General features: G+C 42.0%; 1 protein-coding gene across 2 annotated transcripts in view; it reads left to right on the top strand.

Annotated features, from left to right (window-relative positions):
- Positions 1–3,957: 3,957 nt before the first annotated feature.
- Positions 3,958–18,194, top strand: part of APPL2 (adaptor protein, phosphotyrosine interacting with PH domain and leucine zipper 2) — a 33,430-nt gene continuing 19,193 nt past the window's right edge. Inside the window, exons 1-2 of one of the 2 annotated variants that reach the window (XM_005527860.3) lie at positions 3,958–4,160; positions 8,785–8,883. In XM_005527860.3, coding sequence (XP_005527917.2) covers positions 4,107–4,160; positions 8,785–8,883 — 153 coding nt within the window. In that variant the 5' untranslated portion in view covers positions 3,958–4,106. Of the gene's footprint in view, positions 4,201–8,784; positions 8,884–18,194 lie in introns of both variants that reach the window. The other variant, XM_014256870.2, reaches the window with a different exon arrangement.

Raw genomic sequence — 18,194 nt, 5'->3', positions numbered from 1 at the left:
CATTTGAAACAATTTATTGCTACTATCATATAAGATATCCTCTCTATTTATATATATATATATATTTATACCAATCTGCACAACTTACGGTAAATTATTACATGTCTAAAAGTCGTCTGTAGTTCAAAGATTTGTTACTGAGCACAAAGGAAAATATGAGACACTTTGTTAAATGCATAGACTCAGCTGACTTAGCAGACATGTGACCAATGCTCAGAAATTTCTTGTGAAGTATAAGGTAGGAAGCCAAAAAGGAAGCATAATGCAATATGTTCTTAAAGTTATAATGGAACATATGAGAAAGAGAGTACAATGCAGTATGACTTACTCTGTAACTAGTCTAACCAGAAAAAACTAATTATAATCAGCTCGCCATTAATACTGGGTGGATTATCAAATTTGGAAATAAATTAGGCTAAGGATGCACAACAGCTGCCTTGTTTCCAAACAGTCCAATTAAAGCTGGCAGGGCTTATTAACTCAGGCACAGCACCATCCAGGCTTGGCACTGCTGCTTCCAGCCCTGAGCTGGTGCTGGGCAGTCAGGGGGGAAAGCACTTGGGCAGAGCTGGAAGCATGGCACTGACACCTTCAGTCCTGCAGAAGGCACAGTCCCAGCTGCCACCTCACAGCACGGTCCTTTCTGTCACATGGCCAGACTCCACTGGCTGCTTACCAAGGGATGTTCCTGGCCCTCCTCAAACAGGAACAAGACTGTCCTGTGTAAAACTGTGTAAAACAAATTTCAGATTTGAAGATGCACCGATTTCTGTGGACCTACAGTAATACTGGAAGATTTTATATCATTTTGCCAAGAGATTTGTTTAGCAGACAAATCTTGAGCTTCCAGATGAATTCAAACTTTCTTCTTCTTTCCTTTAAAATTGATCATTCTCCCAACTATGAGATTTTTTGGCTACAGCCAGGCTTTTCTGGGAGGAAGCATCATCTTTTCTTAGAAGCAGTACAATTATTTTATGTAATTAATTACTTCATGCTCAACACTCAATTATTTATTGATTTTACTTGATACTATGATTTCTTACTAGTTTTATAAGCAGTGTAGATCAGTTTAATTGTAGCCATTCTGAGGTTTTTTTCCTTAAGTTTTCACACCCTAAGAGCGATTTTTCTTAACATAATTGAGTCATCTGCAGGTTACAGAATACATGTATACAAATTAATTGGGCTGCTTCCTGGAAGTGATCTCCAGCTCAGTTCACACTTCAATGGCGGGTCTTTTGAGTAATCACCTGACTGATTCTGGGTACTGTGCCTACTGTTTCCCTATTATCTTCCCATGTGTTCAGAGCTCCTAGAATGGCTGTAAGAGTGCTTTTCACTAGAAAGACTTTTTGTAGCGAGTATATTGCACTCAGTACCTGGAGATAGAACACGGAAACTCAGGAAACCCAGAAACTGTGTTTTCTTGTGTCCAAGAATGAGACACCTCAACCCAAAGGACTCTCCATCTGGGCACAAGGTACTTAACTTCTTTTTATGATACTGCTAATGCTGTATAAATAAATAGTTGAAATGTTTGGTGGTAGTACTGTGGGTTATTTAAATTCTTCTAGAAATGTTATTTGGAGTTACCAAAACTGAAGAATAATTCTTGAGACCAAGTAAAACCAAGCGACTGTAAAATTAAATTCAATTACGAATAGGAAACTTTTTGAAATTCAAAACCACCTAGACTGTATTGTGGAAGGTCAATAAAAAGATTTTGATCACTATAAATAAGCAATCTGACAAGTTTATAGCTGTGTAAGAAATGACGCAACAAAGAATGACAACTAGTAAAATGAATCAGCCTTCAGTAAGTTAATGAAGTGCTTTTTATTTTATTCAAATAAAACCAGTAGAACCTGTTCTGGACATAACTATCCTTAACTTTGGAATGACAAAAGGCTTCCACTCTTGAACTTCAAACTAAACAAAGCCATCAAAAGGAAGACAAAAACTTCCAGGTTATTGCACTGATGTGAAGTAAAACCACAAACCACTTCAATGCTTTCCTGGTGAAGGAAATACTTCAATTCAGTGGGTAAGAGCTGTTGCTGAACTATTTCAAGACAAGAGAGGAAAAGAAAGAGGCAAGAGTTTTAACTAAAACTAAGTATTTGGGAAATATTAAAAAATTCCTTGAAGCTACTTTAACAGATAATCTGATGAATCATGGTTCTCTTGTTCTCCATTAAGTAACATTTTCAAAATCTCTGATGAAAGAAGAGTAAGATTTAACACACACTGACAAAATTGGCTCAGATGTGATCATGGATTCTTCAGCCTAATGTCTAACTGGTGCCCTATTTCATATTCTGTAGAAAAAAAAATCTCTGACCTCTCATCATTCTAAAATTCTCTGAAACATTATTATGATAAATCCATATCCATTTTTATTTTCTCTTTATGTAAATACATACTGTCATCCTTGGTATTTTTGGTATTAGCTAGAGATTTTTTATTATGGTTCTGTGTCTTTATTCAGGCAAGAAAAGGAACTGAATGTGAGACCTCTGTTCTTACTCAAAGGCCTGGAACAGGGAGTCCAGCTTCAGGACTGGTGGAGCAGTCCCACTGTTACGGCTTGGCACATTGGGTTAAAGGTCCCATCACAAGCTTCAGAAGTAATACCAATCAATGTCAGACACACAGAAATACCTTAGCCAAAATTACAGGGTTCAGTGGTCTTTCTCGTACATAATTAAAGCAAACAATCATCCAGCCAATCTGCAAGAAGTCTTTTAATCAGAAAAAAAACCCTCAATCCTTATTAGCAATCACCTTGTCATATAAAATATTTGCTATTGCTTAAGAATGACAGAAGTGGAAAAATCCACTGGGACTTAGATGCAAAAAGCTGGCCGATATTCACATCTGGAACTCTTTTACAACTCAAGCTGCATTTTTTGAAATTATTTTCCTTCCTTTAAAAGAGGGCAGCGATGTGAGTTATCTGAAGACTGTGACATTTCTTCCAAGATAAGTAGCATCTTACAGCCAGTACAGTTGTTTGCATATTCTGTTTAACCAGCAGGATTCTTCCTAAAGTCTTCAGAAGTGGGTTTTGGTTTTTTTCTTAAGTGACATTCTGGATTTGAATACCTCCGTTTTTATCTCAAGGCACACTGGAACAACAAAAGCTATAGCTGACAAGAATGGAGCAACTTTCCTACAAGATCTATAACCCTGGACTTTTGGAGAAGCTAAGGCATCCAAAAGCAATGGACACCCTTCAAAAGCATGTACATAATCAAATGCTCATAGATCAAACTGTGCTTACCTTGCAAATATTAATTTTGTTCAACTAAGCATCGCAATTAATGTCCAAATGTTGGAGTTATCCAACACAATTAAGACAGCATCAAGACAGTCATAAAATCATAACTCAGTACATGAAGGACTAGTAACTTAAAATGCATCCCTTCTAATCGCCCAAGGGTTATGGTGTTATGGGCTATGGCTGTGTGGGGATTTGCCTGTCTGGAGCACAACGAGGTCCCACAGTTTCGCTTGCAGAGTTGTCTACGGACCAAGAACAAATACAGATGCCACGATACGCAAGCGGTTGTGCTGACCCTGGGAAGTGTCCCTACCCTGCACCTGAGGAGAGCACAGCAAAGGGCTCGCCCGCACCTGCAGGTCCCCAAGCCCCGCCAGCTCAGGCTGAAGGGGGTGATCTTCCCCTGGTTTTTATCGCAGCCTCACAGCCTCGCTCAGCGGAGGGGATATCCCTGCTGCATCCCTCCTTCCGCCGCCCTGCTCCCGGGAGCGGAGCTGCGGGAGGCCGCTCCACGCTGCCGCCCTCCACCGGGGCCTGCGTCCCGCAGGCCGCCGAGCTAATGGCGGCCGGGAGCCTCCCCCAGCGCCCTGCCCGTGACTCGCTTCCTCCAGCGGACGGGAACTGGGCGGAGTGAGCGGCCCCGGCCCCGCCAGCGGAGCCGTCCGGCCGTGCCCGGTGCCTGCAGAGCGCCGCGGCCGCCCCCGCGGGGCCGGAGGAAGGGAGGAGGGGAGGGAGGAGACGCCCCCGAGCCCCGCCGCCGGGGCGTGCCAGCGCCGCTCACCCCGCTCCTGCCAGGGCTCCGCCGCGCCGCACCACCAACATGCCCGCCGTCGACAAGCTCCTCCTGGAAGAGGCTCTGCAGGACAGTCCGCAGGTAGCGGCCGCTGCCGGGACAGCCCGTCCGTGTGTTTTCGGTCGGTCGGTGTGACGCACCTGAGCGCTCTGAGGCGGGCTGGCGGCTGGCGAGGGCCGGGGAGCAGCGTCCCGTGGCGGGGAGAGGGGCGCCGGGGGCGGTGCGGGGAGGTGGCTCAGGGCGAGCTCGGCGGCCGGAGCCAGCGGGGATGCGCTGAGGCGGGCGGACGGCACCCGTGCGGCCGCGGGGGAGGTCTGGTGTCCCGAGGGGAGTTCGTCGGGGGAAAAGCAGGCAGAGTCTGTTCCTCGGGGTCTCCTGGGACGAGGGCTGTCCCCCAGGGCGGGGGGCACCGTGCCCTTTCTACTCAGCGCCCTTAGTGAAACTCCCTGTGGCCTTTTCCTCGCACCGTCCCGTCTGGGTGCGCGCTCGGTGCTGTGAGGGTTGCCCTGAACGGCTGAGGTGTGTCGGGGAAGGACAGGTGGGCAGGGCTCGGTGCGCTGGCTTCCCCCGAAGGGAAAGGGACACCTGTGCGCTGTGAGTCACCTAGCCCCGCTGACAGAATGGGCTGGAGGAGTGTCACCGCCGGCGTCCCTGCTCCTCAAGGGCCGCAGTTCCCATACAGGAGCTCCCATGAGGACAAGTGAGGCGGATCCCACCGAAGATGACCTTCTGAAGGGATCAGAGGAACGAGGAGAGGCGGTCGCTGCCCTTCCTTCCCCGAGTGCAGGCAGGGCGGGAGGATGTTGCTCCTTTCGCCCCAGGGCAGCGCCCCGTGCCCCGCCGCCAGGAGCCGCGATGTGACACAGCTGCACAAGGGACCCTGGCACTGTGCAAGCCCCACAGAGAAGAACATGCCACGTCTTGATGTATTCAGGGTCTGGTTGAGTGGAAGAGAGAAGTAACAGGAAGGGGAAAGAATGGAAATTCCACGGAGGGATGCGGAAGGTGTGCTTGGAGACAAAGCGTGGTGCAGAGAGAGATACGAAAGTAGCGGGTAAAGAACAAATGAGGGCAGGGTGGATCAGTATGGGTCCAGCTCCCAAGTAAATGTGTGTTGTAATCCTAACTTGTCTGCTGATGGATCAGGAGGAGGAATGAATAGGTAAGCTGTGGAGCAGATTGCTGCAAGGTGTTATAGAGTCTGTCATGAGACATTCTGAAGTGCACCTGTCAGGACTTAATGAGCCTTGCGTCTTATCTTAATTGCCTCATTTTATCTTGTTCTTTTTTGTAATTTCATGAAATCCCATTCTAGTAAAAAGGATTTCCATCATCTCTTTGATGTGGTGTATTTGTAATCGTCCTTGGAATTTTAAACACTGCGCTGAAGGAAGTGATGTTACACCAAAGTCAGCCCTGCTTGGAGCGGAGGTTTGGACAAGGTGACCTGCAGAGTTCCTTACCAGCCTGAGCTTTTCTGTGTTCCACAGTTTACCAGAATGTGCCAGATTTATTATGGGTAGTTAGTAACATTTTTAGTGTTAACCTGTCTACTGCATCCTAAAGCCGAAGAAATTGATGTGCGGGAGAAGTGAACTAATTTACCTCTTCAGTCAACACTTCCCTCAATGATTAAAAATGTAACACTGACTGAAAGCAGCTGAACAATGCACTGAACTGGATTTGGAGGTCTTCATATTTCCTGTGTCCTGAAATGAAGGCTGTCAGCGTCTCCTTTGCAATCAGTGGAATACCAGGCAACACATAAACTTGAGCATTGGCAGGATGTTTTGCCTTGATTTGGTCATTGCTTTCTCTTTAAGCTCTACAACTTTCAGAGGGAGAGACATTGTTTAATTTATATAATGTCCCAGTGTTGCTAAAACATATTCTTTTGATGCAAGGAAGCAGGAGTGGGTTTTTTCAGTCTTTTCTATTTTTATGACTTTTTTCAATGGGGGGAACTTTAGATTCACGAAGTCAGGGCAAAACATTAGTCTCTGTTCCACAGAAATAAGCAACATAGCATCTTTATAGGATCATTTACTTCTGTGAGAAGGAGCCTGATTCTCCTCTGCTCTGTGTAGTCACAGGAGTGCAAAGGGATGGTGAAATGAGGCTGTAACCTCACTTTTTATAATCTGTGGAAGTATGTGGTTTACATGCAAGACCAAGGAGAATTATGCCAAAGTTATTTCTTCAACAGGTTTCTGGAACTTGGTTTATCTCTACTCATCGATAGAGTACTTTTCTCTTGATTTGTCTCCAGACACTGGCTGAAAGATGCCATAAGAAGTGTCTTAATTTTGAGGTGTTTGGCTACAAAATAGAGAACAAATCATGTCAGCAGTCATGCTAAAATCAAGAGAAGTACTTACATGAAGCTAGAAATTATCTTTCCAGAAGCTGAGATAATGTGAATAATGGGGCCTCCTAAATGTTAGCTTAATATTTGGATTATTGGTTTATTTCAGCAGCATTAGCTGCTATTCCAAAATTTATCAAAACGGCAACAAAGAAAATACACGCATCTTGGTATTTTGTTGCAGTGAATTTTGTATGGTATTCTTAAATGTTAAAGTTTCCAAGAATAACTTCCAAACTGTCTGAATCATTTATTGTTTTTATTATTTTTGAACAATGTGCTAATAACAGAGGCCAAGACTTTCAGAAGTTGGTTCCTGGAGCTGGTATACCTCAAGCCATATTTAGACAAATGAAAAATCTGAGCCCGCAAAAATTCAGTAAAGTTTACAAATGTAGCTGACATTCCTGTATTTGGGAACCTTTTCCAGCAGGACGAAGTGTGTGATTTGTGGCCTACTTCAGGCAATTTCTTTATAACTTTTGAGCTTTGGCTTGATAAACATTATGTCAAGTTTTATAATTTTTGCTTTCCCCAGATTTATTTTTTCACCATCTTTGTACCCTGTACTTTTTACGTTCCTTTGTAACACAGCTTGAGCACTGTATAGATACAAGATATTTTATTGACATTATTTTGCTCGTTTCAATACATCATTGAAAACAAAACAGAAACCAGATATTTTTGAAAATCAGTATGTTTTCAGTTACTGAAATAATATCTTAGTGTGGAAAACTCTTGAAATCATGCTGCTGTCCTTACCAGGGGAGTTTTGTACAAAGGTCCTTTAAACATTTGGGTTCTTGGTATCTGTTTCATCGACTTGGACTTCTCTCCATTCTCTGGTTTTTATGTTCACTTTATTTGAAAACAATACTTTGTAATGCGTATTCCCTTACATGCTAGGATCTCAAACTAGCTTCCCAAACTGCCAGCATCTCTCAGGTAGGAAGTGTTGTAGCAACTGAGCACATCAGCAGAGTGAACTGCTGAGAGCTTTTAAAGTTACTCAGAGTAAGAAGGTACCAAAGAGAACCCAAAGACTGACTCCCAGGTCACGTATTTTAACTGCTGAGCAGCACTAGTTTCTGGCTTAGATACTTCTCAGCAGAGATGGAAAGATAGTTAATCACAGGTCAGGATTCTTGAAGGATGCTGGTGCTGACTTTTTCAGGACAAGAAAGTTTGGGCAGTGAGTTTTGCAGAGAAGAATAAATGCCTTAGGGAAGTGCACGTGCCTTCTGTTAAAATAGTGGAGTACCTTAAAACTTTGAAAATAAATTTCCCAAATTCAATCCTGGATGCTTCAGGTCGATTAGAGATTCCTGTAGTAGGAGGATAAATAAAGCACTTGCTCTTTTACAGGACTGACATGTCTATGAAAGTACTGGAGTTTATGTATGCCCCTCATGTAAGCAGATGAAGCTCATTAATGTCATACGAGTTAGCTGTACAGATGGAGAGACATTTCCAGTTAGCCTCAAATAGATTGGATTTATCAAAGCTAAGACTAAGTATGGATCATGATTTTGTTAAAGGGACAGTCTTTCCTCTTTAATTATTGTAAAGATCTAGCAAATTCTGGAGCCCAGCATTATTCTGAAATGTCTTTTCTTTCCCTCTCGGGAGCTGTTTCAGCAACATAATTCTTTATTCCTGATGATCGCACCAAAACAAACCAAGGGAATTTGTTTAAGGTAACGCAAATTCTTCCTTCCCCTTCCAGCTTGCTGACAAGGATGAGTTAGCAGAGTGAAGAAAGGACAGGGTATCTCCAAGTGGGTGTATCCTTGTGTGCCTCTTGGAGATGAACACTCAGTTGTTTGGTCCAGTGACATCAGCTCGCTTTGGCCTTGGCCCCTTAAGAATTGCTCAAGACAGTAGGGAGTGAACAACAGAGTGTAAATTATCTCACTGGAAAGGGGTGCTTTCAGTGCAGTCTGACACTGGAGAAGTAAAATGAGCAAGCTGTGGTGTTTGACCCCCAGTCCTTAACGTGGTTTGAATTACTGTTGTCAGCAGGAAGATACTCAGGATTTTTTACATTCCTAATTATGTTGGAAGGACCGTCTATTAGTTGGAACAAGAGCCTGGGAGTCAGGATGTGGCCATAACATTATATCACTTTGACTCTTTGTGCCTCAGTTCCTATCCTTAATAAAAGAACTGATGTTCCATGTGTTTAGTGATTCTGAATAAACAGAATCGTGCAAGTCAAGGGCATGTTATTTCTGATGGATTTTTACTTTTTACTGGCATCTCTTTGTAGTTGTTTATGGTTCTTTTTAATATTTCCACTCAGGACTAAAAACTGTTTGCTTTTTTTTTCTTTCATTGAAGACTCGTTCTTTGCTCAGTGTCTTTGAAGAAGATGCAGGAACCCTTACTGAATACACAAATCAGTTGCTTCAGGCAATGCAACGAGTCTATGGTGCCCAGGTAATTTTACATTTCTATTTCTTTTGTTCAATGTGGAGTAGAAGATAAATTGTTATTATGATGCTATTTATTACATTAAAGTTGCTAAGTACATGTACCTTCTGTGGTTTAAGAGGAGTTGTGGGTGTTTTTCATCTGATAGCTGAACCTCTTCCTGCCTTGATGCTCAGAAAACTCGTATTTATGAAAAAAAAGTTATTTACTGTGTCTCCAAATAATTAATCAAAGTAAAATTGTGCTGTGTCCTTACCTTTTGGGGGGGCCAGCCATGACAAAATTGCTTGCCAAAATGTAGACACAATTCCCAGGTCTGCACACTGACTTTAGGCACCTAACTTTGATGCTGTGACTCACCTCGGGGAGGGAACTGCCCATGTCCATTGATTACAGAGCAGATGTGCACTTTGGGTCATACTAAAGTCAAGTGCCTACAGTAGCTGAGAAAAAAAAAATGAGCTGGATCAGGAAAAATAACATTTTCTAGAGTGTTTACATGACCTAGATGACTAAATCCCTTTGAAAGTAAAACCTGTATGAGAAATTATATCCAGTGCTTTGGAAAATGTAAATCTGAGTGATTTTCAGTGCAGCTGATTCCCATGTGCATAAAATTAGGTATTTCAAAATGCCATATCTGGGTCTTTAAAGACATAACACAATGTCTCATGGAAGTTTAGCAAGTATTTATGTAGGTTAAATTCCTGGGTACACTAGAAACAACTTTTCTATTCTTAAACCAGTAAATCACAGTACACAGAGAGATTAAGAGCTATGGGGTATTTTGAATTTCCCTGAAGAGTGCCTGATCCTTACATTATTATAAATCAGCTCAGCTATGAGTCAACTGCAAGTGTATGTCCATTTGGTGGAATTGCTGTTTGGGTGACTGATGGTTTGACAGTGAAGAACCATTTCTCCAGGATCTGTCTGCCTATACCTGGAGGATACAGCTTTGGAGAGCTTCAAAGTTTTCATGTCCTGGATGTTGTGGAAATGCAGAGCAGCCAGCAGTGCTTAGGTACATAGGAAATGATGCAGGGCATGGCCCAGGGAGGGCTCGAGAGGTGACATGAAATCAGCACTGAAAGTCAGGGATAGGCATTTTGATAGTCATGGTTCTTTAAGAGTAACAAAGAGCAGGGGCACATTGAGTGGTAGGAATCTGACAGCAAAGACTGGGTAGGCTTGAAATGGATGAGGAAGGGAATCAGGAGATAAATCTGATTTTCAATGTCCAGCTTGTGGGCTGCATGCCCCTTTCTGCTGATAATGACGTTTTAGGATGTCTTTTTAGGAAGTGCTTGCTCTGGTCTGTGATTCAAGAAAAAAAAAGCTTTTTCTGCTTTTGTTTGCCTCTTCCTTTTCATCTTGGTTTTTAGCCTTCTCCATTTCTGTTTCACCACAATTACAACATTTCCTTTTTCTTCTCATTGTCTCAGTATATTTACCTGTCAGTATTTTGCAGTACTACTGAGTCTACTTCATTTCTCTAGCACTTTTTGGCCACTTCTTTCCTGAGCACTGCTTTAGTTTGATGTAAATATTCAGTCATTTGTGAATATTGGATATATTCTTTGAAATAGGTCTTTGGAGTTTGATGCAATTTTGAGATGTAGAAATAGAAGGGTAATGCTGAATTGCCTACTAAACATAAATGGACAGTTAAGAAAAATGTTTGTGCTATTTCTTGGCTGCCTAATCACAACTTGACAGAGAAAGAAAGCGCTTTTGTTGCTGTGTTATCTGGGCCTCAGTAGCAGGTGTTGCCAACTCCGTAAAAGCTGAGAGTATTGAGAAACCTTCTGAATTTGCCTTTTTATTTCCCTGGCTTAAATTTTATCTCTGCAAAGTCAAATTTTCTCTTTGCAAAGTCATTGTCATCTCCTGCTCTGATTTCCATATCTATAAGATAGGAGTTACAGTTACTGACCTACTTTAAACCAATGACCATAAAATGACTGGGATCACTGTCATGACAGTCAGACAAAGCAGCAGTGGTTGAGACTGGTTGTACCAGTCTCCAGTACTGAAAATTCAGGGTTTATGCCCTCTCTAAACACTTATGACAGTTTACAAAAATGTTAATTTTGTTTTCTTCCGTAGTTTTTCTTCTGAACTTTAACATTTCTCAGATGTCTTAACCATGTTTTCAAGGGTTTTTTTGGGCTAGCTTACTAGAAGTTTGGTGTTTCTTGTGATGAAAACTCAGATTTTCATGTAATTCAAACCACTGTGGCTTGTGATCAAATAACAACAGTTAACATTGCTTCTGTGCAAAGTCACAGGGGAGTAGCAATTAGTACCAACTGCATGCTGTTAATTAACCATGTGGATGTATGCTTATAGCTGTCTATAGCTGTCTCAGAACACTGCTCTGTGTGGAGAGCCACACTAAATTTGTAAAGTGACTGCTCAAACTGCTTTAAGCACTTGGATCAGTGCATTTGAAAGAAGTGTGAAAAAGAAATACTTGGCCATATTTTTTAAAAAAACACTTAGGAAAATGGGAATCCTTTTAAACATCTTTTCAGACTTCCATGTGTTCAAGCAGGACTTTAAAAAGAGTGTAAGGAGGGATGCGCAGCATCCCGTGCAGCAGTGGCTCTGTTTCCTGCGCTGCAGCTGGGTGATGCATGGGTAGCAGATTGCCCTGGCTGCAGGGCCCTCGGTGCTTTACAAGCCTCTGGTTGCCTTGCAGGATGAGGACATTGCTCTCACCTTCCTGGGCACCCACACCACATGGGATCAGGTGGTGACTCTTCTGCACATGGAGCTCTTCAGTGAGAAAGGGGCTGTGATGCTACAAGGCAGATGCAGTGTGCAATGCCCTGATAGAGGAGAAGTCACAGGACCCAAAAGCAGTACTTAAGGAGTGAGGTTGCCCTGGTACCCTGATTAAGAAGTCACAGAACCCAAAAGTAGCACTGGAGGAGTGAGGTTTGGTTGATCTGGCAAACCAATGTGATTACATACAATAAAGCACGGTGGAGCATTTTTATGTTTGTCAAATAAACCACACCTGTGTGAATACATATTCTGCTTCCTGCTGTAGGTGTCCCAGCTGTGCTGCAGTACCCTGAAATAGTTACCACAGCAGTGGTCTTATACAGGAACTCTTCCTTATAGAGTTTATCCCTGTAGTGCGTCCTTCTTGCATGCAAGCCCTGATGTTGCATCTGACATTACTGCTGGTTTCTGTGAATGTTGTGTTTGTCTGGATGTTTTAGTTCCTGATAAATGAAAAATATTATAAGGCAGCAGCAAACAAGGACTGTTGGAAAATGTAATTCGCTTAATTTACTATGCTGAGATTCTTGCAATGGTGTATGAGCAAAGTGTGCCCAGTTTACCTTCCTGACCACTGTCGTAGTAAATTGTTTTCAGAGCTTTACTATCATTTCCAGTTCTCCATCAGGCTCTAGAAATGGCTGAGCTGGGAATCAAAATGCCTTTAGTAAATTTAGGAGACTCTTGTGTCTCTATCTCAGAAGGAATAAACAGTTGAGCGGGCGAGAGTAAGACGCAATATTTTGTCATTGTAAAGAGATTTCATCTCATGAGTCCTGGCAAACCTGTCTAGATACAGGGGTAGTGATGTCAGGAGTAAAAAGAAACACATGTTGTCTTTATCAATACATTTGGAGAGGGAATACCATGGGAATTGTGAAGCATGATCTTGTTCAGCATCTCTGTGAGCAATTGTCTTGTGATTCCAGAGGCGCAGAGGCAAAGCAGCAACAACCTCTGGAGCTTACTGCCTTTTTACATCCAGACTCTTAGAGAAACTCCTTAACTCCAAACAGTTATGGAATAGTCTTGGTTTATAGATACCACATTACATGGGTGTCAGGACAGCTTGAATCTGTCGAGCCATTTTAAGTAGTGCTTTGTAAGTGTTACTTCTCTCTGCAAATTCATCGTTCCTGGTGTCTGCATTGTTCAGCAGTGCTGCTTGTTTGATTTTCCTGTGTATTGCCTTCAGAAGGCTGTAACTCAATAGGTGGATGTCAGGCTCTTTAGGCTATGCATGGACTTTCATGTTTATTATGTTGCATAGCTAACCCTGGGTGCTGAGAGTTCTTGCTTAATTAGCAAGTAAGCAGTGATACAGCTTTTCTTTTAATTGTTTTCTTTTCATGTCTAAGGGAACAAATTTGTTGCCTTTTCAAATTATACGACCCTTTTTTTCCTAAAACATTTTAATGGAACAAAAATTAAGTTAGAATTTTATAAACTTTTAGTTCAACATAGAGAAGGTTCAACAGAGTGTTAGAATGGGACAAACATTTGCAATAAATTACAGTTGTCATCACTGACTTCTGTGAAATACTGTATGTATTATTATTCCATAGTCGTAAGTTTGCATCATATCTCTTACCTTTCTGAGGCATACTCACCTTATATGAATGTCATTGTCTATGTCATTTGCTGACAGAGATGAGCAGAAAATTACCACGTGAGAACTAATATATTTACAAAGGCATGGGAGTTGGGTTTAGTACTGCCTATGAAGTCAGCATTGTCACCGTGCCTGGAAGCAAGTTAACATTGTGCTAAGGAGGATCTGGAGATCTGAGGCAGCGTAAATGTATGGATACCCTGCTGATAGTAGTTGTTTTGACAGAAGAGATTCTTTCTGTACTGAGCTAACCACCCTATTGTAGCTGCTCTCGGTGTTTTTCAGCAGGGCTTTGACTGGTGGCTTTTATTCCTTGGAGCTATTGGATGATCCTTTGCTGAGCTGTTCCCATTTGTAAGGATGGAAAGCCATGCTGTGAGTCAGCACCAGGGCAAGCCATATGTTAGCCTGATCTTGTAAAGTGCTGTGCAGCCTGAGCACCCCAGTGAGGCTTAGCTTCTGCAGCCCTGGGTTCACATTTCCAAGCCATTTAATATGCAAACCTTAGCCTGTGGGACCGTGCCATTTACTAGATTGCTGGATAATTCTGTGTTGTAGGAAGGTAAGCATATGTAAATAGAGCTGCCTAAAACTGTTGTATCAAGACACAGTTCTTTCTGTGCTGTGTCTGACTTTGAAGGTAAATGTGTGCTGAGTTCTGAAGGGGTGGACAGGCTGCAGCTACCTCATGGGTCTTCCACTTCAACCACATTCCTGGGGCTTTTTTCTCTTTGATGAGGCATCAAGTTTTCCCAGATGTAAGCCAAAATATATTGTGTGTCATTCGGTGTCTATACAGAGTGCATGGACAAATACCTTTACCAGTGTCATACTTGTTTATATGAAGCAGCCTTTGGCAGTTCTGTGTTGCAGTTTTAAAAATGCCAACTGTAGCTGGAGTAGGACAGTTGCTTTGCAGAAAGCTTCATTATATTGGGATTTGAACTGGGCATGCTGGAATAGTTCTGTGTCTTTAGAAGTTAATTTATAGCTCAACTTAATCCTTTACGTGCCCTCAAATCTGTAGTTTGTTAGACAACTGTCTACAGAAATACCTTCGGATTTCATCAGATTAGTCCTCAGAGTTTATTTTGGAAAAATACAGAGATCCTAAAAATGGATGGACTGCATCACTGGGAAATTGTAAATGGCATGAATATTTTAATGCAGAGGTTGTAGAAAAATCAGTCTCTTCTGATGATATGAACAGCTTAGTGAATAAAAGTGATAATGAAGAAGGTGGAATCAGCTGCAAGTCTTTGCTCTGGGCACTAACTCAGAAAATAAGCTGGACGTTTTTTTTTCACCCCTGGCTTATTTGAAGGCTGGGTCAGGTATTGAAGTAACTTGAAAATTAAACAGTATTTTTAAATCAGCTGTTTTTCATTTTGGGTAGATTAATTCTAGATTCAAGCCACCACTTCCATTACCTTATCCATTTGAACTAGACTCCTAGAAATCTGTTCCTAGGGCTATCATGCAAGCCAGGGTTAAAGAAAAGGGAAAAAAAAAACCACATCTGCAATCACTACTTATTTCATTATACTTGTTTGCGTAAAGTTTTTTCTTTCTTCTGGTACACTTTTTTATATTAATGCTGCAGAGATGTCTTCCCTGTTAAATAAAACCATCTAGTGTGAAGGAATGTATTTGTATGGCCCAATACTGGCTAAGTTTGCCTTCATTTAGAAGGCTTCAATTTATGTTTGGGATTTTATTGAGTTTTTGCTTGATATATTGTCTCATTCATAGCTCCCCCACTCCATAAATGCGTGATGAATTCTGAAATGTCAAGATAATGTGGAAGAGATGTGGAGTCAGGAATGTATTGTAGCTTTTCTTTTGCTGTGGTGTATTGAATTGCAGTCACTTCAGGAGACAGGACATCAGTGTTGCTGTATCCATGGGAAAATGCCTTGGAAATAGATTAAAACCTGTTAAAATAATTTGCCTGGATTTAGTGGATCTGTCAATTGAAGCAACGCAAATAACTTCTAAGTCTTGGAACTGAATGGCAGCAGGGCAGGGGGAGGGGAAAAGGCTGATTAGGAAGAAATGGGAGGGGGATTAAACCAAACTTTCCCAGATTAGTATGCTTAGCAATGCAGTATTACCACTAGGTCAGCAGAGCACTTTGCCTGCTTCCTGTTCATTATGCAATGGACTGTGTTTCAACTTGCTAGCTTAACTTGATTTGTTTACAGTTTTGGGGTGTGTTTTGTTTTGATTTTTGTTTGGGTTTTTTTTTCCCAAATGATACAGTTAATGATTTTGTACCTCTAATGGGAACTAAGTCTAGCAGGTGTTGGGAGGGAGGATGAAGGACCCAGGATTCATTTTTCCACATGCGTAGGGATTGAGGATTGAGTAACAAGTTTGTGGTGTTCTGACACAAAGAACTGAGACAATAAATGAAAAATGTGACCAGCTGGCAGTAGTGGGTTGTGAGTAATACATGGAACTGTTGTCCCCAAATCAGCCTAAAATCCCAAAGTAAGTTTTGTGTCAGGCACGTCTCTCAATTTGTTCTGTATCTGGAGTAGTAGGCTATGAATGTCTGCTTGAGGTCTGTAATTAACTGTTGTCACCTGATTGTCCCATTATCCTGTCCCATATCCTGTCCCATTATCCTGTCACATACTGGAGATCACTCCTGGGGAGTAGTGATCCCTATAAAATGCTTACTTCACACATCTCTTTACACTGCCCATCTTCAAACTTCCCAACACACGAGTAGTAATGCCCTTTGAATATTAAGTGAGGAAATTGAGGATTGAGTCTAAAAACCAAACTGGCAGAAGCCTTGTGGATGGTGGACACAAAGGAACAGGATGTCTTTGGCCAGGGTTCTTTAGGTGTTGGGGATTTTGGTTTGGTTTTTTTATCAGACCATTATTCTGAAGCTTCTTTTAGTTTAGGAAATTTAAGCCAGAAGCATGTATTCTCTGGATTCAGAGCAGGTCACAAAACTGCAGAGTTTGCAGGAATAAGTAAATTGAAACAAACAGGGAAAAGAGGCGTGTTTCTGACACTTGATTTATTTCAGAAGAGTTCTCTCACCCTGATCCAGCTGTACAGCTTTTCAGTTGGCTTTCAGTACCTGTGTGAGGACTTAGAGCTGGGTAAGAGCTGCAAGAACACTATCTTTGAGGTTGTGTTTATGAAAAAGATGCCAGGTCTGAGAACCTCTGCTTCTTTTCGTAATCTTAATTTTCTCCCACATGCATACAAACCCTTTTAATGTCTTCTGTATACTTGCAGGGAGTCCTGTCCTCCCTGTCATAAACTCATTGCTTGCTAGCTCCCACTTTGAAGGTGGCAAAGTCTCTCTGGTGTTCTTACTGCTTGGGGGCAGATAATTTAGGCTCATTCATATTCATGTCTGACCCCTTAACAGGATTTGGTTTTTTTCATTATAAGGCAGAACATCCTTTTCCATCCTCTGCCTTGGGAAATGCTTAAATACCAAGTATTTGTGTAAAGGAAAAAACCTACATAATCTGCATAATCAACCTGCAAATCTTACAGGAATCATTGGCATTATTGTTGTGTGAAAGTGTGGTCCTTATTACTAGTTGGGCTGAGACAAGAAATAAGACTAATCCATCACTGTGAAGTGAGAATAGTCATGGGGTGTGGATGATCCAAGCATAGGCCCACATTCTCTCAGCTCTGGACTCCTGTTGGTACCTCAGAAGGCCTCTGCTGTGCCATCTCCTCCTGCCTCTGAGTGTTACCACCACGGTTTTAAAATGGTCAAAATTATCTCATTCAACTTTTCCTGTCATGTGCTCACATGCAGTTGCTGGTACCTAGGCCGTGGCTGCTTTGGTTTGACTTTTTTTATTTCCCTGAGCACTTGGGCACACTTGAACACTGACTGAATGTTGGGCCCTGCTGCCCATATGAAGTCCTGGCATGCCAAGGTGGTGCAGAAGCACCGGGCTGTAATGCAGTATGTCACAGGTGGCAGCAGGCCAAAGCAAAGGGTGTTTCAGGCTCTCTGGCCCAGATAGTTCTCTGTGCTGGGCTCTTCTTGCTCAGAATGACAAGGGACAATAAGAGAGCACACAAGCTCTGTCCCAGTTTTAATGGTTTTCTGTGTCAGCCCTAGTATAAAGGGTTCAGAGATTGTTCCTAGTTTTACAAACTCTCTATGGCCTTATATATTTGGAGACAGGAATAGTTTTTTAAGGTTTAAAATTAAAGTTATTAGTTTTTTGCACTTCTGAGCATGAGAAGGATCTGATAGGGGTTAAGACCGATGTCAGTTACCCCCTTCCCTTTTTGCTTTTATTCTTGTTGTAAGTCCTTGTTGACAAATCAGGGACAGAGCAGTTGATATGCTAGTGTTAGGAATACATTGATTAATGTATTAATTACTTGGTTCTTTTCAACCAAGTGCTTGTCTGGTTTTTCCAGCTGCCAAGTAAAATATACCTTCCCTACAAATCTTACCTGATGTAAGCACAACTTACATGCATGTGTACTTTCAGAAGGAGAGAGATGTGCTGGTTTGTGCTCCTGTAGCCACTTACAATGCTGTAGTTACATTGGTACATTCCCTGAGCATGACTGCATTATGGAGGCACATCTGCTGGTTCACCTTATTGATGTAGATTTTGGGGGAAAATGATTATGTATGAAACATTCTTGTGCTGGTATGGCAGCCTACGTGTTTGAGGTTGTTCTAGTTTTTGTTATTTTCTTGTGGTGGGGGAAACCCAAGCCTCAAACCAAACTCCCCAAATCTTTGCTCTATTCAAAGTAGTTAAACTATAGTAGTTTAGTATAGTAGTTAAACTATAAACTAAATTATGTACCTCTTACTTCTGCTTTTCTGTTGTCATGGTTTAAGCTCAGCTGGAAGTTCTGGCAGTCCTATTTCTGGGGCTTGCTCAACCCCATTTCT

This window comes from Pseudopodoces humilis, chromosome 5, assembly GCF_049639895.1.
Source record: "Pseudopodoces humilis isolate 2021_Gansu_Grassland_sample_001 chromosome 5, ASM4963989v1, whole genome shotgun sequence".
NCBI lineage: Eukaryota > Metazoa > Chordata > Aves > Passeriformes > Paridae > Pseudopodoces > Pseudopodoces humilis.
Note: the sequence above shows the minus strand (reverse complement) of the source record. Positions and strands in the feature narration are given on the sequence as shown.